At 52.9% G+C, this 20,331-nt stretch overlaps 2 protein-coding genes and 1 non-coding gene across 3 annotated transcripts in view; 1 reads left to right on the top strand and 2 right to left on the bottom strand.

The window, feature by feature from the left end:
* STX1A (syntaxin 1A) overlaps nt 1–14,901 on the top strand; it is a 117,050-nt gene extending 102,149 nt beyond the window's left edge. The window contains exons 7-10 of the mRNA XM_035343221.1: nt 6,852–6,925; nt 7,590–7,727; nt 10,747–10,857; nt 11,572–14,901. Coding sequence (XP_035199112.1) covers nt 6,852–6,925; nt 7,590–7,727; nt 10,747–10,857; nt 11,572–11,649 — 401 coding nt within the window. The 3' untranslated portion in view covers nt 11,650–14,901. The remainder of the gene's footprint in view (nt 1–6,851; nt 6,926–7,589; nt 7,728–10,746; nt 10,858–11,571) is intronic.
* On the bottom strand, nt 14,853–20,296 carry BUD23 (BUD23 rRNA methyltransferase and ribosome maturation factor). Its single transcript, XM_035343226.1, has 12 exons — nt 20,219–20,296; nt 20,095–20,132; nt 19,909–20,004; nt 19,623–19,705; nt 19,430–19,526; nt 18,527–18,623; nt 18,159–18,209; nt 17,500–17,585; nt 17,245–17,290; nt 16,902–16,963; nt 15,735–15,824; nt 14,853–15,589 (listed from the first exon to the last, which is right to left on the bottom strand). Exons 1-12 carry the CDS (start codon nt 20,264–20,266, stop codon nt 15,535–15,537), a joined length of 849 nt encoding a protein of 282 aa, XP_035199117.1. The 5' UTR covers nt 20,267–20,296; the 3' UTR covers nt 14,853–15,534.
* LOC118176477 lies at nt 16,252–16,385 on the bottom strand. The gene has a single exon (XR_004755426.1).
* Nucleotides 20,297–20,331: the final 35 nt, after the last annotated feature.

Below are 20,331 nucleotides of genomic sequence, written 5' to 3'. Positions count from 1 at the left end.
TTGTGTGGCACAGATAACACTGCCTGGAGCCTGCAGTCTCCCATGTGTTCCTGACTGCTGTCGCCATCAACATCTGCTGATACGGCATTTTCCTGAGGCAAAGCCAGAAACACACTTCCATTGCAGCTGCTTAGAGCACCTGTGTGTGGTAAGAGCCTCAGGAAGTAAGCACAGGAGCTCCAGGTGGTCTTCTTGTTTCTGCGTTTCAGGACAAGAAAAAGAGACCTGAAATTAAGTGTGGAGGTGTCCTTTTTTTGTAGAAAATCTTCAGGCAGGGAAGCAGCATTCACTATGCTGCTGTGCAGGATGGCTTAAAGCTTCTTACTTTCCTCAAGGAAATACCAGAAGGGAGAAATTGGGTAGAAACCTATGTGTGTATCCAGCCCTGACACAGCAGTGAATGTAAAGTCTGCAGAGTCAGGACTGCTGCAGGGAAGAGCTTGTTTCCATCTTGGACTATGATGCTGGAACCAGCCCAAAATAGCCCCATTGTCTCCTCAGCCATGCTGCAGAGGGGGGGGCTGGTGCCTGGTTATGGCTGGAGGAGCACGGACTGCCTGCCACAGTGCTCCCAGGCTCACTGACAGACTCTCACTGCATTCTGCCACATCTCCTCTTCTTCCCCATTCAGAGATGTCCAGGACTCATCCTGGAGAATGTTATTGTCTTTTCTGATACACACTAAAAAATCCTGTGGGAAGCGTGTGGCAGGGGAGCACTGTACCAGATCCTGGGGCTTCCTTGTCTGCCCTTCTGTTTTCAGGCAAGCTTGAATGCATTCATGCTCTCTCTGTAGTGCTTGGTACTTGGGCTCCTGGAGGGCACCAGGGACCTCCAGCTAGGAGGGTCCACATCCATCTCCCACTGCATTTGTTGGGTTTCTCTTCAGTGGGCCTGTGCTGGTAGTGATGTACTCCCTTTCCCTCGCGTCTCTGTAACCATGTGGCAGGTACTGGCCTTATCTAGGGATTCTTCTAGATTGAGCAAACCTCATTTGGCTTCTATGGGTTCACTGTTTTTTTTACAAGTCATTTCATTTGCTTGCTGTGGCTATCAGCTCCAGGGCAGGCACGTTGTGTAGTGGAGTAGGGGACCACAGCATTCGGGGGGGGGTCCTTCATGGAAGCAACCCAGGGAGTGGAGGGAACTGTCAGCACACAGCAACCATCACAAAAGAAGCTGATGAGGACTGGGCAGGATCAGCAGCAGCAGCAGCCAACCCCAGGTACAAAGACTGCCTCTGGGGAGCACAAGCACCAGGGCGGGCAACCATGGTGCAGCACGTCAGCCAGGCGTGGCTGTTGGCACAGCAGTGTGCACGGGAGGGTGCAGGATGGGTCATTTTTTATTCTGGGAGCAGCAGAGGAAGGGCCTGCTATTGCAGCAGAAACTGTGTCCACCCACTGAACCTGCCAGTCTGAGTCTGAAACCCAGATGGAGGGGTTGCAACCTCCTTGGGCAGATGCCTACACCCAAACAGAGGATCGAAAAGGGGACTGAAAGAGCTGCCTGGACCCTCAGTTTCAGGGAACTCCAGTCTCTGGAAGTTCCACTATGTCCTGAAGGCCTAGGTGGGTGTCATGGGTGTAAGTGTGCCCAGCTGGATGAACTTTTCAAACTTTTTGAACTCTGAATGTTTTTTGAACTCTGAACTTTTTTTTTTGAACTTTTTTTTTTTGAACTCTGTTACAATATGTGCTCACTAGGCAATGTAGCATCCAGCAATCTGAGAGGGAGATTGACAAGTTGTATTATGCACTGATGCAGGCCGAGCAACAGCCCTGCCTGAAGTCCTGGTAGGGGGAAGGTAAACAAGCTTCCAGCCCTGAACCAACAAACTTGAATGATTCACAAGACAAAGGAGACTGGACCCTCGCCTCTTCTTGGAGCAGAAGTCTCCCCTTACCCATGAATTGCCCCTGCACAACAGGTATGATGCGCTAGGGCTGGAAAGAAGAGACTGTGTGAGTAATGGTAAAGACCTTGGAAAGGGCAACCATACAAAATTGGCTCAGTCTATCACCTGCACAAAAAACAGTATCACAAAAAGGGCTCAAAAGTTTGGGATCTTGTAGGTAAAAGTTAAGGACCAATAAAGTGCACCTTGTGGTTGGGGTCTACTACCAGCCTCCTGATCAAGGGCAGCCTGTTGACGAGGCCTTCTTGTTTCAACTACAAGAAGTGTCATTCACATGCTCTCATCTTGATGAGGAACTTCAACCACCTAGATGTCTGCTGGAAAAGCTAGACAGCAGGCTGTAAGCAGTCCAGAAGACTCCTGAAGTGTGTTGAGGGTAACTTCCTGGTAGCAGACGAACCAACCAGAGGAGAAGCGTTACTGTACCTGGTGCTTACCAGTGCAGACAAACTCATTAAAGAGGTTAAGTTTAGAGGCAGTCTGGGCTGCAGTGACAATGCCTTGGTTGAGTTTGTGATCTCAAGGAATATTGGCCTGGCAAATAGCAAAGTCAGGACCATGAACTTCCAAAGAGCAAACTTCAAGTTATTTAAAGACCTAGTGGACGAGATTCCCTGGAACACTATCCTTAGGGACAAAGGAGCTGAACAGAGCTGGAAACTCTTTAAATATGTTTTTCTTAGAGCACAAGAACTCTCCATTCCCCTGTGTGAGAAAGCAAGCAGAGAGGGCAGAAAACCAGGATGGTTGTGCAAGGACCTTCTGGTCAAAATGAGGTGCAAGAAGGAAATGCACAGGCATTGGCACGAAGCAGAGACATGTAGCATGGGAAGAATACAGGGATGAAATCAGGAAAGCCAAGACACAGAGGGAACTGAGCTTGGCAAGGGATGCAAACAATAACAAGAAAGGATTTTGTAGGTACACTGCACAGAAAAGAAAGGCCAAATAGAACGTAACCCCTCTGATAAACAAGGGTGAACTGGTAACAACAGACATGGAGAAGGCTGAGATACTCAACAACTTCTTTGCCTCAGTCTTCACTGGCAGTCAGGCTTCCCATGTCTCTCATTTCCCTGAACCTGTACATGAGGGCTGAGGGAGCAAAGTCCCTCCCACTGTAAGTGAAGAGCAGGTTTGAGAACACCTGCTGAAACTGAACAGGTGCAAGTCTATGGGGCCCAAAGACATGCATCCCAGGGTCCAGAGGGAATTGCCAAGCCTCCCTCCATCATCTTGAAAAGTCTTGGCAGTCAGGTGAAGTCCCTGGTGACTGGAAAAAGGGAAACATCACTCCCATTTTTAAAAAGAGTAGAAAGGAGGACCTGGAGAACTATAGACTGGTGAACCTCACCCCTGTGCCTAGGAAGATCATGGATAAGATCCTCCTGGAAGCAATATCACAGCACATTCAAGACAAGGAGGTGATCTAAGACAGCCAGCATGGCTTCACCAATGGCAAATCTGGTAGTCTTCTATGATGAACAGGTACACTCTTTGCTGGGTTAAGAACTGGCTGGACTGCAGGGCCCAGAGTAGTGGTGAACTGAGTGAAATCCAGCTGGTGACTGGTCATGAGTGGTGTTCCCCAAGGGTCAGTGCTGGGGCCCATCCACTTTAATATCTTTATTGGTGATTTGGATGAGGGAATTGAGTACACCCTCAGTAAGTTTGCAGACAACACCAAGATGGGGGGAAGTGTCGATCTGCTGGAGGGTAGGAAGGCCCTTCAGAGGGACTTGGACAGGTTTGGTCGATGGACAGAGGCCAATGGGTTGAGGTTCAACATGGCTAAGTACTGGGTCCTGCACTTTGGTCACAACAACCCCATGCAGTGCTACAGGCTTGGGAGAGAGTGGCTGGAAAGCTGTGCAGAGGAAAAGGATCTGGGGGTGTTGGTTGATGTTCACCTGGACATGAGCCGGCAGTGTGCCCAGGTGGCCGAGAAGGCCAACGGCATCCTGGCTTTTGTCAGGAATAGTGCAGCCAGCAGAACTAGGGAAGTGATTGTCCCCTTGTATTCTGCTCTGGTGAGGCCGCACCTCAAGTACTGTGTTCTCTTTTGGGCTCCTCAGTACAAGAAAGACATTGAGGCCATGGAGTGTGTCCAGAGAACGGCTATGAAGCTGGTGAAGGGCCTAGAACACAAGTCCTGTGAGGAGTGGCTGAGGGAACTGGGGTTGTTTAGTCTTGGGAAGAGGAGGCTCAGGGGAGATCTTATTGCTCTCTACAACTACCAGAAAGGAAGTTGTGGGGAGCTGGGGGTCAGCCTTTTCTCACAAATGACTAGCGACAGGACAAGAGGGAATGTCCTCAAGTTGTGCCAGGGGAGGTTCCTGTTGGAAATGAGGAGACATTTCTTCTCAGAAAGAGCAGTCAAACATTGGAATGGGTTGCCCAGGGAGGTGGTGGAATCACCGTCCCTGGGGGTGTTCAAGGAAAGGTTGGATGTGGTGCTTCGGGACATGGTTTAGTGGGTGGTACTGGTGGTAGGGGGATGGATGGACCAGATGATCTTGGAGGTCTTTTCCAACCTTAATGATTCTATGATTCTAGGATTTCAAAAATTCAGGCTGTCCTTCAGGATGCTGCTTGCTGGGCTTCCCAGGTCCCTGCTGCTCCCAGCTGTGTCTCTGGGAGAGGGTGGGGATGTATTCTCCTTCTCCTCAACCACATATGGAAAAAATGGAGACAAATGTAAATCAGTGGTAAGAAGAACTCAAAAAGTAGGAGTTCTAGAAAGGTGGCAAGAAAAGAATGCATTGAGAACCAATATAGTGTTTTAAATTTATCTGGTACGCACATGATATAATATGCACCAAACTTCTTGCATTTAATCCTGTCATTGGTTCCCCTCTACCTGCCAAGTCAAATCCAGGATCGAGGCTCAGATGATCTTGGAGGTCTTTGCCAACTTTAATGATTCTGTGGAGTGACTGCATCATTTGAAAGGGAAAACTAACCAACATCATCTAACTGGAAGCCTGTAAAGCTTTTGACACAGTCTCACATGACATCCTGGTCAAGAAATTGGAGAGGGATGATTTTGATAGGTGTACCATTCAGTGGATAAGGAATTGTCTTGAAAGCCACACCCTGAGAGTGGTTGTCAATGGCTCTATGTCCTGGTGGAGGCCGGTGATGAGTGGTGTCCCTCAGGGATTTGTCTTGGGACTGGTACTGTTTAATATTATTATCAGTGACTTAGACAATGGGGTCAAGTGCACACTCAGCAAGTTTGCAGGTGACACTAAGCTGAGTGGTGCAGTTGTTATAACAGAATGAAAAGATGCCATCCATAGGGATGTGATCAAGCTAGAAAACTGGGCCCATGTGAACTGAATGATGTTCAAAAGTGTAAGTGTAAGTGTAAGGTGCTGCACCTGTGTTGGGGCAATCCCAGACATGAGAACAGACATGGTGAAGAACTCATTGAAAGCAGCCTTGCAGAGAAGGACTTAGGGGTTCTGGTGGATGAAAAACTTGACATGAGCCAGCAGTGCATGCTTGCAGCCCAGAAAGCCAACTGCATTCTGGGCTGCATCAACAGAGGTGTGACCAGCAGGTCGAGGGAGGTGATTGTCCCCTCTACTCTGGTCTTGTGAGGCACCACTTGGAGTACTGCATCTACGTTTGGGGACCTGAGATGTGCACAAGAGATCCACAAGATGATGCACAAGAGATGTGGACCTGTTAGAGCGGTTCCAGAAGAGGGCCATGAAGCTGAGCAGGGGGCAGGAGCACCTCTCCTATTAAGACAGGCTGGGAGACCTGGAGCTGTTCAGCCTGAAGAAGAGATGGTTCCAGGACACCTTATTGTAGCTTTTCAATATGTAAAGGGGGCTTATAAAAAAAGATGGAGAGTGACTTTTTGCTCAGGTAGATAATGACAGGACAAGGGGGAATGGCTTTAAACTAAAAGAGGGGAGATTTAGATTAGAAGTTAGGAGAGAATTCATCCCTCAGAGGGTGGTGAGGCCCTATAACAGGTTTTCCAGAGAAGCTGTGTATGCTCCGTTTCTGGAGGTGTTCAAGACAAGGTTGGACAAGGCACTGGGCTACCTGATCTAGTGGGTAGTGTCCCTGCCCATGACAGGGGGCTTGGAACTAGATGATCTGCAAGGTCGCTTCCAACCCAAGCCGTTCTATATTTCTATGATTAGCAGTTCCTGCCTGTCTGCCCCCATCTGCTCCTGGTCGCACCAATGGGATGCTCTCTGCCTTCTCTGCAAGCGTCAGCCCTGGTAAAAGCCTGCACAGAATGTTTGTCTCTGTTTAGCACTGCAATTTCATGAGTACTACCTGGCTATTAGAATCATAGAATAATATAAGACTGAAGTAACTTATGCTGGAGGACTGGTGTAACCTGCAGAATGACTACTATGTCTCACCTCTGTAGCAATGAAGAATATGTCCATGGGGAGTGGGAAGCAACTGTGATCAAAGGATGAGAAAATTGCCTGCAAAGGAGCTGTGGGGCTAAAAGTACCACAATGGGGCCAGGCGTGCTGCCAAGAATGAGGGCAGGAGAAGGAATGAGTCCGATTTCTCTGTTAAACAGCTGCAGGGCTAAAACTAAGGCAGCCCTGAGGGCTTAAACACCCTTGGGGCATTAATGAGGCTCTGATTGGCTGCAGTAGGGTGTGTCAGGGCAGTGAACTCTGCTGAGCTGGATGTCTTTGTGGGCTTCGACTGTCCTGGGACAGGGTTTATTAGGATAGCCCTGAAGTCTATCCTTGCTCTTGGATTGCTGCTCTCCCACCCCTCCTGGATGCTGGCCAGCATTCCTGTAATGGCCCTCTGAGCTCTCAGGGCTAGAAGAGCAGCTCGGCTCTGCTTCTAGGAGATGCCACAGAGTCAGCAGAGCCCTGTGGTAGGGTTGCTGGACCTGTGGCCAGGACAGGAGCTCACAAGTGACCCATGTGTGTTGCAGCTGGCAGGACCACCACCAGTGAGGAGCTGGAGGACATGCTGGAGAGCGGCAACCCAGCCATCTTCTCCTCTGGGGTAAGCACCATGGGCCAGCCCTGCTTCAAGCCCAGCATGGTTAAAAGCTAAGCCAGCCCTTGTCCCTTGGGGAATTGTCTGTTGAATGTGCTCCTAGCACAGGAATGACAAGTACTGCCCATACTGCAGCAGGATAATGCATGAGCAGGGACTATGTCCTGGCTGGAAGGGCAGCTATGGGCTGGGGCAGGGCAGAAGGGAGGCTGCTGCAAACTGCCTGGCTGGGGTGGCTGGAGGCTCCCCCTGCTCCATGGTACTTGTGGGTTAGAAGCTATATGGCAGCCAAGCCTTTCACACTCTGGCACCAGCCACGAAGCAGGGTTGCCTTGCACTGCCCTGCTCTGCCCAGATCCCTGCCATGCCCAGTGGCCTCATGGGCAGGCAGATGGTGCTGGCTTGCAATGTTCCCTCCGAGTCCAGTGCCAGCCTCCAAGGCTTTTGTGTGGCTCCATGGTGCCTGGTTATGGCCTCATGGTCACTGTGAAGCCAAACCCCAGAGTGCTCTTCCAAGATCTTGCTCCGTTTTCTCTGTTTCTCCCAGAAGATGCCTCCCTTTTAAACCGTTCTCCTACCCCTCTTGGTTCCCCTGTTCCCAGAGGTGAGGGACAACATCTGGGGCACAGAGGCAGGACTGAACATGTTTACTGGCCTTGTCTTCTTGCAGATCATTATGGATTCAAACATCACCAAGCAGGCACTGAATGAGATTGAGACACGGCACAGTGAGATCATCAAGCTGGAGAACAGCATCCGAGAGCTGCATGACATGTTCATGGACATGGCCATGCTGGTGGAGAGCCAGGTAGGGAGACCTGCAGCCCATAGCCCAGATGCCAGCTCACTGGGGGGGTGGGGAGGAGGGAGGAGAGGAGGAAAGGCTGGAGAGGAACTGATGTGCTCTGAAAGGGCACAGAAAAGGCACTGGGGCAGACAGCCTGGGAGGGTAGCCCTGGGCCCATGAAAGTGCTCAGGTGGCCAAGAAGGCCAACAGCATCCTGGCTTGCATAAGAAACAGCGTGGCCAGCAGGTCCAGGGAAGTGATTGTCCCCCTGTACTCGGCTCTGGTGAGGCCGCACCTTGAGTACTGCGTTCAGTTTTGGGCCCCTCGCTACAAGAAGGACATGGAGGTGCTTGAGCAAGTCCAGGGAAGGGCTACGAAGCTGGTGAAGGGTTTGGAGAACAAGGCTTATGAGGAGTGGCTGAGGGAGCTGGGACTGTTTAGCCTGGAGAAGAGGAGGCTTGGGCGACCTTATTGCACTCTATAGGTACCTGAAAGGAGGCTGTAGCGAGGTGGCGGTTGGTCTATTCTCCCACATGCCTGGTGACAGGACGAGGGGGAATGGGCTAAAGTTGCGCCAGGGGAGGTTTAGGTTGGATATTAGGAAGAACTTCTTTACTGAACAGGTTGTTAGTCACTGGAATAGGCTGCCCAGGGAAGTGGTTGAGTCCCCATCCCTGGAGGTCTTTAAAAGACATTTAGATGTAGAGCTTAGGGATATGGTTTAGTGGAAGATTTGTTAGTGTTAGGTCAGAGGTTGGACTTGGTGATCTTGGAGGTCTCTTCCAACCTAGACTATTCTGTGATTCTGTGATTGTGATTCTGTGAAGCACCTCCATGCTGGTGTCCTTCCAAGGTGGGTGCTGAGGCAAAAACCTGCATCTGGCTACCTGGTACCTACACTGCTCCCAGCAGGGCTGAGGTGGGCTCTCCAGGGCTGGAGGTATCTGTCCTGTGCCCCAGAGCAGGAGCTGCTGTGTGCTCAGGGCGGGTGGTGAGGTGAATTGTCCTGGAGGAGGGTACCTGCTGGTGGCTGGCACCCAGGTGGGGAGGGGTTCTTCTCCCCCGGAGCCTGACCAGTGCTGGGGAGGCCCATGTGGGCTCACATTTAAGCACTGGGCCCCACTGACAGAGCCTGGGGAACCCCAGGCTGTGCCACTAGCCTGCAGGGCATGGCCCTTCAGATGGGCATGCTCTTCAGTGTCTCTGCTCACCCCCCTTCTTGCCTGCCATGCTGTCGCGGCCGAGGAGACATCAGTGGCAGGTAAAGCCCCGCCTGGCCCTTGCCAGTGCTGCATGCTCGGCTCTGCATGGCTGCACTCTGCATGTCTGTGGCTCTTTTGTGGCACCAGGGCTGGTCCTTGGAAAATGGGTGAGGGTGGCTGTGGCATGGAGGTGTTTGTCTGGCCTGCCCTTGACCAGCTGGCAAACCTGGCCCTGTGTGTCTCCTCCATTTTCCCTTGATGTCTGCAGGTCATTGGGTTGTCAGCTCCTGGGACAGGCTGGGACAGGTGGCCCAGGGTCAGAAGAGTTTGGCAGTGCCATCATGCTGCTCCTAAGAGAAGGGCCCTTGCATCTTCTGTCCCCTCTGGCTGGCCCCAGTGGGGGGTTTAGGGGGGGGAAGGGGGAGGAGGTGCCAGTCCATGCAGGGCCACCTCCACCTTGTTCAGAGACTCTAGGTACTGTGTCCTATGCTCACATTCTTTGGGTTTCTCATGCCACTCTGCCAGCAGTTGTCACCATTCCTGGGAGCCCTGCTTGTCACATGGCCATGTCTGGCTCCCCTACAGGGCCCACGGTTGGTGCAGCCCCCATGGTACACACACATAGGTGGAGGCAAGGGGTGACAGGCCGCTGTGACTGCCTCTGGCACCACCATCCCTTACCAGCCTTCCCTGGGAAGAACTGGAGGCATGAAGCTGTGTGGGAGGCTTGATGCACTCCAGGAGGATTTGTGGCCTCCTGCCCTGCTGTAACTGCTAGACCATGCCAGCATCCTGCGACACCCCGGGGTTGGGGGAGGTAGTCTCTGAGCTGCTGGCACAGGGAAGGCAGAGAGCAGAGGGGTACCAGACTCACAGCTATGCTGGCAGCTGCCTACTCTGCCCTAGGAATGGCACCAGAGGGCAAGGGAAGCAGCAGCTTTAGGCAGCATATCACAGGCATGGGACAAGAGCATCAGGGTGCCTGATGAGGGTCAGTGCTTTGACCAAGGTGAGAAGGTAAAATCCCTGGGCTTGCAAGGCTTGTCCTCTCTGGTGCTGCCAGGTGTTAAAGCTCAGAAAAGACCATTGTAGAGTTGCTGGCCGTGATCCCCAGCTTTGCAGCCCGGATTCCCTCTGTGCTGTGCAGAAGGGCATTGGGGTTCAAGCCTCTACCCACCCCTGGAAAGCCTGTCATTCACATGAACCATCAGACAGGACCCGGATGCTCCTGGTGGGCAGTAAAGAGGGGGCAGAGGGGGAAGGTTGGCTAGGTGAGGATGCCTCACGCCATGTCTCCATATCCTGGAGGAGGAGTGGGGCAGGAGTCCCTGCAGGACCCAGTGGTCCAGACTGACCAGCCTCGCTTCAGGAGTCTCTGCTCTTGGCAGGGTGCTTGTGCAGATATAAGTAGTCACCTGTGCATGTTTGTGGCTTTCTGAGCACCCCACATGGTGCTGCTGTTGTGGTCTTTGCCCTCCCCTGCCATTCCTCCTGCTTTTCCAGTGTGTAGCACCGAGATGATGCAAATCCTGTTGTGGCTGTGATGCTCACCTGGGACATGAGACGTGGCCACCAGGCCAGGACTGGGATGGGGAACCCACTTGCCTCTCTGCTGGGGTGTATACAGACGTCCCAGCCCTCTTGCACAAAGCCTGTGGTCTGGACCCGCACCCCAGGGTGTCCACTGCCTGTGTGCCTGCTACAGGCAGGTGACTATCCCTCTCTCCCATGCAGGGCCACTGGGCAGGGTGACGTCTGCACGGTGCCGGGGAGCAGCAGGGAAGGAAGGAGCTCACGTATGTGCACATGGGCGTGTGGGCTCTGTCCCTACTCTGCAGGGTGAGATGATTGACCGCATTGAGTACAACGTGGAACACTCTGTGGACTACGTGGAGCGGGCTGTGTCTGACACCAAAAAAGCAGTGAAGTACCAGAGCAAAGCCAGACGGGTGAGTCATGGCACTGGCTGTGTCTTATCTTCCCCTGCCTGCACTTCTGACACTATGGACCAGGTCTCAGCCTGGCACCCCTGCCTGCCTTGCTGCTTGCACAAAGGAGCAGGCAACAAGGTGCAGCCTTGTGGGTACTCAACTACTGCTTTACCCCACACCACTGGGTGCAGCATGGGTCCTGCTGGTGACATGAACTGAGGCAGAGCTCTGTAACAGGGGGCTCCTTGAGCACTGTCAACAAGACATGGGGCAGGGGTGCTCATTGGTGGGAGAAGGGACAGGGTGGATTCCATGGGCCAGGCTAGATGTGGGAGCCATGTCCCTTGCCAAAACAAGGTGGAGGTGGTAGAGAAAGGCGTGGTAGAGAAAGGCATGGTAGAGCTCTGACCCCAAGCACAGTGCCAGCTGCCTGTCCCATTCCCCAAGCCTGGCCCTACCAGCATGCTCCTATGTCTCTGCAGCAGTCTAGCAGCTCAGGGGATCTAGTGGACCACCAGGTTTGCCAGTCCAGTGCTTAAGAGGGAGCTTGGGTACCCAGCCATGCCCCAGCAATGGCCAGAGCCTGTCTGGCTCCCCTGGTGCTGATCAGAGCCCACCACAGACACACAGGGATGGGGCACATCGCAGGCCCCAGCTCTTGAATCCAGCTTGCCCCGGCACTCATGGTCCCCTCTCCCTTCTCTCCCTGCCGGTGCTGGAACACCTGAGCAGAAGAAGATCATGATCATTATCTGCTGTGTGATCCTGGGTATTGTCATTGCCTCTACCTTCGGCGGTATTTTCGGATAGACTCACCCCCACAGGACTGTTTGTGATGGATGGAGCCGCGCGTACCACGGGGCTGCAGCCACACTGGAGCGAACCACGCAGCCCCCGGAGCTTCCCAGCAGCATTTCAGTTTCTAATGCATGGTTGTTTGTGATGCTGTGTGTGCGGTGCGTCTGTGTGGAGGGAGCACCAGCCTTGGGGTGCAGGCGGGGTGCAGGGGACAGTGATGGGCGTGAGGGGGACCTCTGGGGAGAACCTGAGCTCTCATCACTGCACCAGCCTGAGACACTGGCTGGGACCAGGTGGGGACAGAGGTACCATTGGGCACTGCTGCTCTTCTTGTGCTAGGCAGTTTGTGTTAGTGACACCTGAAGATGAGACAAATGATGGGCAGAGTCCTCAGGAGCACAGAGCCCAGTCAACTTTTCCCAGCTCTTCCCATCACCTTCAGCCAGAACTCTTGTGTCTGTCAGCCACATCCGTGTTTGCAAAACACTTTTCCTCAGGCTGCTTTACTCATGAGGCACTTCCCCGTGGTGCACTCTGCCAGGCTCTGCCCTCCCTGTGCACATACCTGGCTGCAGGGCTCCATTCCTGCTGCTCTGCTAGTGGTGGAGCTGCCTGCTGCCCTGTGCAAGCCCTTGCCCCAGTGCAGGTGCCTCGGGCTGGATGTGCTGCTGCTGGCCAGTGAGTGGTGCTGCTTGGGGCCATCTCTGATTCTTAGGGATGGGGACAGTCACATGGGGCTCAGTGCTGCACCTCAGTACTGGCCTGGCAGGGCAAGAGGCCACAGGTGGTTTGAGGCCACCAACTTTCACTGGCTGCTTGCCCTGCTCCAAATCCTCCTTGTTCTGTTCTCAGCTCTGGCACACAGTGGCCCTGGCACTTGCTGTCCCCATGCCTGGGCTTAGGCTGTCAGAGTTTGAGGACAGCTCTGACACCCACAGCCCCAGGTGGTACTTATCTGGGAGCAAGGCTTTACCCAGCCCAACTCCTCCACATATACACCCTTGGGCTGGGGGCTGGAGGCAATGGGGCTTTCTCCTGTCACAGTCCCAGGGAGCAGCAAAGGCTTGCATCCACACCCTGCAAGCTAAAAGCAGCAGCCTTCTTTCTCCTCCTTTTGTCACCAGCTCCTGAGCAGGGCAAGGCCTGACCTCTTTCCATCTCTACCACATCTGAGCATCTGCCTGCCACCTCCTTCTGTCACAGTGTCCTGCTGCCTGCTCTTCCATGGGGCCATCAGGGAGACACCTGTACACTGTGGGCTGCTGTGCCAGCACCTAGGTGCCCCATGCTGTCAGCTTTATCTATTGCATGGATGCAGCCCTGTTGCCACCATCCTGTTACTTGCATGCTGCTGCCTCAGTCCAACACCAGGGGTCTGCCCTTGTATTCCTCAGGAGAGTCTGGTGCTCTGGCTGGCCCATGAAATGCCAAAGCACTGTGGAGGAGCCCGAGCAGGGTAGGTGCTGGTGCCAAGCTTGCAGACATGCACTAGGGTGGAGGCTGGACATGAGCCCAGATGCTGGTAACAGAAAAGAGGCACTTGATGGCAGTGAGTACTCCAGCTGCAGGCAGCATGCTGCCTCACTGTTTCAATCAGGGGCAGCTGAGTGCACTCCACCTCCATGTTCCCTGAGGGCTAAGGAGTGGAAGCTGGGGCGGAAGGGCGAGGGCAGGCCTGGTTGGAGCTGAGCCCTGCCCCACCCCGTGCTCCATCATTCTGCCTGGCTGGTATAGCACTGGCACTGGCCTTGTGCAGCATGCCCACAGGTGCAGGGTGCAGGGCAGCAGGCTGTAGCCAGGACACAGTCCTGCTTTCCCTGAGCACAGCCCTCCCTGTCACTATTACCAAAGGTCCCACAACAGAACCCTGCTTGCATTCAGTCACTGCTGGGGAGCGTGTCCAGCCCAGTCCCCCATCCTGCCCAGCCCAAGCCCCCAGCACCTGTGGCCATGAGAACATCCAAGAGCACAGACTCCTTCTTTCAGAGTCCCGTGACATCTAATATTAGCTACACCACTGCAGTCTGTGTGTGCACAATGGCTTGGGGCACTGGGACCCCTGCAAGCAGGGGCAGGCAGGCTCTGGAGACCCCTCCAGGGTAGGAAGCAGGCACTGGCATAGCCCTTGCTGTGTGGGCATGTCTGGCTACAGGAGAGAGAGGTGGAGGTGATGTACAATGCCTGCTGCTTCTGTCCCAGTGCTGGTGCCTGCCACTGCAATTCTGCACATTGCTGTGCTAAGCTAGTGTGAGCTGCAGGCCCCCTCCTCTGGGAAGCAATAACACTACTGGTAGGGCTGCTCCTAGGTGGGCAGGCAAGAGTTCATCTCAGGCTCTGACCCCGCAGCAATGCCCACTGCTAGCACAAGGGGACTTTTTCTTTTTTCTTCCAAGAAATGGTTTCTGTGATACAAGCTCAGATGACCTCAGTGCCCAGCCCCATCAAGGCACAAAGCCAAGAACAGCACTGGTGTGGTTTCTGACACTTGCTCCGTGTCGATACCACCACTGCCAGCAGCAGGAACCAGACGGCACTGTGATTTTGCCACTGGCGCTTTGCTGGGATCGTGCAGGCAGTGATAGCTGCATGCTCTGACATGATGGAGGTAGAGGAGCATGCTGCCTTCACTGCCCTGCAGGCTGTCTCTCACTGTCCTTGCTGTGAGGAGAGGGTGTTTTGGTGCGATAGTTTCCCCTGCGCTATGGGAAGCCCCATTGAGTTCCTTTTTACCTGCCTGTCATTGCATGTACAGACTGAATCACCAATAGTGTGGTTGTACTTTGGGGAAACATTTCACTTTTTCTTTCTAGCCCCCAACCTCAGACCACTTATCCTTTGGGTTTTGACACCTCTGTTCCAAGTGCCACCTGCCCTCCTAGCACCACGAGCATGTTGATGCAGTATTCTATGAGCAGTGTGGGGCACACACAGCTTGCACTTGAATTGGGGATTGGGGATTTATTTTTTTAGTTGTATTTTTTTTGTTTGTTTGTTTTTTAGTAAGTAATGTACTTGAAGGCTTTCCAAGCCCTCTGTGGAGTTGTACTGTTGCTGTACTGTGAGCTAAGTGTCCTTGTTTTCTATGTGGATCTTGACCCTAGCTTGCTCTGTCTCACTGGGCTGGATGACACTGTATTGTTGCCTCTTTTCTCCTTCACCCTTTCCCTCCCGGCTAACCTCCCTTCCTTCTCCCAAAGCTTTGGGTGCAAAACAGCTTCCCGTTTTGTGGAATTTTTATGTAGAATAAACATTTGTAACTGTAAAGCTCTGGGCTGGCACCTCTATTTAAAGGGAAGGGAGGAAGTGACAGGCAGCAAGGGTTGCAGTTTAGAGATTCCAACACCCTCAGAGCATTAATGAATACAGGGTGGGCCTGATTTGAAGCGGATGCAGGAGGAATCACCATAGGAAAGTTCAGATAATACTTCTGCCATTCTGCCTAGAGGAAGACTGGCTCTCATGGGACACACACCTTTATACTGCCTGGCTACCTGCCTGCAGGCAGAGGGGAAGCTGGCAGGAAACCTGGTGCTGTTTTCCACCTCAGCTCCCCTGCACTGAGGACGCAACACAGGAGACCAGCAACACTTCTAACTCATTGACTGTTTAGTGAAGAAGCTGGATATAATGCTCTGGCTCACCGCCCCATTAGGAAAATAAGCAATGGCATGGCAGACACCAATTGGACAGAACTCTGTGCCACTGCCTTCAGAGAAAGCAGGTCTGGCAGCTTTGCAGTTTGCAGTTTGGCTGCACCTGAGCCAGTCTACACCTGCAAGAGCCACAGTGACCTGTTCCAACAAGTCCCAGGCCTGGGGTGCCCATCTGTGCCATTCACAGGAGGCTCACTGGAGAAGCCAACACACAGTCTTCCATGTCAGCAGTGTCCACAGCAATTCAGAAGTGAGGGCGGCGCTTTCGACCTGTGTATTTCGTGTCTGCTCGTACCTCCCTGTGAAGAAAATCAGAGAGCAACTCATTGTGATACACAGGTAGGGAAGGGAAGCTAGTTCATGGCAGGAGTTTGAATGGGTGACAGACAGCAAGCCAGTCCAGCATAGTCAACTTCAGCTGAGGCAGGACCCAGCTAAACTTACTTGCCCTGTCGTCGCCTGCGCTCTTTTTTCTCAAGAATCCAGTCCCGGCTTTTCTTCACAGACTTGCCCTTAGTGTTTCTGAACCGTGTCCTACAGAGACAGCAGACAGCAGCTGGGGAGGAACACTTTTGTGCCCTGGAAGATTTCCACCCAGACCTGGGTATGCCCTCTGCCTCATAAAAACAGCGTGTGCTTTCCCACTCCCCAGGGATAAAAGAGGCTCAGGAGCACTGTGGACAAGGCCCACATGGTCCAGCTCCAGACACACAGGAGGAGGGAGGCTACCACCAACCACAGCTCTGAGCCAAGGGATACCTATCCTCCCCTGGCTGCAGCAGACCAGCACTCCCCTGTGCCACATCTGACATACCAGCAGCGTGCTTAAGTGCAGCCACCTTCCCCTTGTCTGCTCTACTCTGAACAAAGCAGACAAAGCCTCTGGCTTCCCAACAAGTTGCCAGTTCTGCTATTGCCTTCCAAGATGAAGTACCCCCTGGACTAAGTGAGCAGAGCACAGCAGTGTAAGAGACAGGAAAACATGGCAGCCACCAGCTCCTGGCAGCCATGACGATTTTCCTCTTTTTTATTCTCTGTCTCTCCCACTGGCTGCAGGGGGGGCTCCTCCCTGCACCACTACTATAGGAGGAGACCTTGCCAGCAGGAGAAACCACCCAGGACACAGCTAGGCACAGTCAGACAGCAAAGAACTTGACAGAGGATGGAAGGGAACACCAGGTTTCAAGCACAGCAGCCTGCCTCCCCGCCAAAAAAAAAACAACAAAAAAACATAACCAGAACTGTAAAAAACCTCCCTTCCACCACCAGTAACCTATGCTACAGTGTGGAGCTGAAGAGCTGAGTGCTGGACAGAAAGTGAACCTCAGTCTGAATGCTCAGCTGAAGTTCCAGGGTGAGCATCAACAGCAGCTCCCTGATGCCATAGCAAAGCCCTCTAGTCAAACCAACCTGTTACATTCATTGTGTCTGGGGCCCTTCAGTAAGATAAAGCAGTGCCCATCTGGGCTGCCAATGGTCCTCCCAGTACCCCCAGTCCGTTCCTTCCCACCACTTCACACATAGAAGCACTGTGGTCCTCAATAAGCAAAACTGAGCACTTATATCCCCTGAAATTGGGGAGGACTTGAAACTTCACCCCACGTACAATACCTCTCACTGGTGAACTTTGCCTGGTGTATTTCTTCTCCATCAGCACACTCAGTACCAAGGCCCTGAAAAGCAAAATTAGGAACTTTCACCTGGTGCAGAAAGAGCTAGTGGTCACTGCCATCTAAATAAATTAAGGGAAACACAGTGCTCTATAAGGGGAGGGACTGGGCAGGCGTAAACTGATCTCTCAGAAACTGTGACACAGAAACCAGATGAGAAGAAACATAAGAGTGAAGCCACATCTGCATATGCAGTTGTCTGGTGTGACTCCTGCTCACCCACAGCTCTTCCACATAACCCAGCAGCCAGGAAAGCATTTCTGCTGCTAGGCAGAGTTCCTCACCTTTGGTAATGTGCCAGAAGCCCCAACAAAGAGGCAGAGGAAGAACCTGAAGGGAAAAAAATATGAGGAACATGAAGCTGAGATTCAGCATGTGATTCCCAGTCCCTAAGCAAGACTGGGATCTTCTATTATAGAGTCAGATATAAACTGTCACCTCTGCCCAGGATTGAACCGTGGGAAAGAGAAAAACAGCTTGTAAAAATCACTGCTGAGGCTATGCCTCACATTGCCCATTCACAGAAACACAGGACTCACTTCTTGGCTTTGGTGCTGTTAGGGTAATCTACCACCATTCCCCCAGTAAAGCCAGCTCTCATGGCTTGGGCCGTGATGAGCTCCAGCTGGAAAAAGAAGCACATGCATATGTCATTCACCCACAACCAAAGCCCAAGAGCTCTAGGCTCAGTCACAGCTAACTGTGTATGCACAAGACGGGTCAACCCTGCTTCTGTTAAACCCTACACCAAGCCCCTAGCTCTGCAGTTCCATCCAGGCAGCAGCCTGCAGTATTTTTGTTCTCCCTGCTCCTCCACCTTGCCGGGATTCAGTGGAGCAGCAGACTCTCCAGGAGAGGTATACTAGGCTGGATTTTCCAGCCCTTGGGAATTATAGTACAGTGCTGACAATTACAGCCCAGTACAACCCAGTCACACAGGCAAAAATCCAGCACAGCACATTTAGATCAAGTCCTGTCAATTTCTTTGATTTTAAGGCTCAGCCCAAAACAAACTGTGAAGCAGCAGAAATTGCGTAGGGCTTTCTCCTTGTTGTTTTTTTCCTGGCTCTTGCAGCTTTATGGATGGCAGGAAGGACAGAGACAGACCTGATGTGGGGCAATTCAAAGCCCCAAAGAGCACACAGGTTTTCTGCCTTGCTCTGCCTGTTCTTCTTCCCCACCAAGTGATATCTAGTACCTGTTCTGAATTCTCAGGGTACAGCTGCAGGACGGCTCGGGATCCTTGGGCCTATGGGAAATAAAGTCAGTCATGACCCTGTTAAGACAAGGTTCCCCTCTGGTCACCCAGTCCCTAGCCCCCAACGCCTAAAACTTCCTAGAGAACTCTCCCAGCAGAGCTGCTCAGACTGCAGAGTCAGCTTCTCTGCAGCACAGCAGGGCATGAAACTAACAGCAGGGATTACAGAAACACAGGGCTCCATGCAAAAAGGAATGCAGACAGGAAATAGATGCTCCTGCTAGTATTTACTTAAAAAGTCTTCCTAAAAGTCACCAGTGAGGACACAGAAATAGGCAGAGGCCTGACTGAGAGAGCATGACACTTACCAAGGCAGTATAAAGAGTTGAGAAGAATTGATAAAGGCGTTTTGGAGGACTATGCGACTTCTTATCAGCATTACAAAGCCACTGCACTGCGGAAATACTGAGAAAGAGAGCAAGACCCTCAAGACAACGAGCCATCAATTCTTTAGCAGAGCCCTAACCTCCCTTTGAGCTTCCTTTCAGCGTTAAATGTTTTAGGCATCATGGAAACTAATTTTCCCTAAGTAACTTTGCCTTCCACTTTGCAGTCAAGACACTACAGGAATCCCTCTTGAGACTCCCTAAGCCATGCCACAATCCAACATAGCACAGCAGTTATTCAAGCACAACAAAAACACCAAGCATCTCTCCCAGGCCAGGTGCTCAAATAATTCAATGCTTGGTTGGGGCCCTTGCATAGCCCACACGTAGCCATGCAGGTTTTGACAATGAGCAATCCCAAACTGATTCAGATCAGTAACAGACAGCCCCTGCTCCTGTACGGTGCCTTTATGAGGTATTCTCTAAGAAAAGTATTTCTTTCCCCTTCACCTCAAAATCAACCATCAAGCTCGGCTGTGAGGTCAGTCCCTAGATCAACGTCACAGGAATACTTTAGGTTTTCATCCTAGGTGCAAGTCAACTCCCCTGACATTATCCCCAACTTCACTTTATTTATTTTGATACTCTTCCCAGCTCACTACCACAAAACACAGACAAGCATCTCTTGGGAAACTGCTGCTTCTACAATCTAGAATCTCAGCAGCTTGTCCCAGAGAGCTGGAGTCAAGTTGGCATGGAGTAAACAGTGACAGGTAAGGAGTCATCTCAGTCATCTGTTATGCAACATAAGCAGACCATGTATACAGTACAAAATATGTAGCTATGCAGAGTATCAAGAGAGCTTGATTAGGTGCACAAACTCACCTGATACAGCCATCAAACATGCCAGGCCTGAAGGGAATGCCGTGACCCACATCTGCAAGAAGAAGGTCTCCTTCCACCTCTCTCTCCACAGCCACATCTGCACAGAACAGAGGACAGCTCATGGTACCAAGCTCATGCCTTCAACAATCACCTGAGGTGAAGTGAGAGCTAAAGGGGAGGAGGGGCCACTCACCCAACATTGCAGGGCTAATGTCCATGCCAATCCAGTAGTGCCCCTCTTCAGAGATAAAATCCCCACTCAGCCCAGAGCCACAGCTGAAGGGAGGAAAGGGTGGAAACAGAGATCACAGGCCTTGCCAGACAATGCTCTAGGACAGCCATTGCACAACAGTGACATCCCCCTCTGTTAGTCCACAGCAGACACCAGCGCCATGGGGCCCGGGCACCCCCCTCGGTGCCATGTCGGGCTGAATCCCCACATGCCTGTGTGCTGCGCCCCGACGCTGGGCCCCGCTCACCCCACATCCAGGAGGAGGCATGGCCGGTCCTCGGGCAGCCCCAGCAGCTCCACGGCCCGCTCCGACATCTGCGCCTGGATTTCCATCACCCGGGAGCTGCAAGGCAGGGCAAGGGAGGGCTCAGGAAGGGGCACGCCGGGCCCGGGCCCCGCAGCCGCTCCCTCAGCCCAGCCCAGCCCGCCGTACTTCTGCGTGTACTTCCGCGCCTCCACCTCATCGTAGAACTGCAACGAGAGAAGGGAGGGGGAGGCGTGAGGCCCAGCCCTGCCAGCGGCTCGGCCCCGCCAGCGGCCCGGCGCCGCCGCCTCACCAGCTCGGGCGGCCCACGGTGCTCGGGCCGGCGCCCGCCGCCCGCCATGCTGCCGTGTGCCGTCACTGCTCCGACGTCACCACGAAGCGCCGGCGCACATCGCGCCGCACCCA

This window comes from Oxyura jamaicensis, chromosome 19 (assembly GCF_011077185.1).
Source record: "Oxyura jamaicensis isolate SHBP4307 breed ruddy duck chromosome 19, BPBGC_Ojam_1.0, whole genome shotgun sequence".
NCBI classification, from domain to species: Eukaryota; Metazoa; Chordata; class Aves; order Anseriformes; family Anatidae; genus Oxyura; species Oxyura jamaicensis.
The sequence above is the reverse complement of the archived record's forward strand: the minus strand, read 5'-3'. Positions and strand labels throughout refer to the sequence as shown.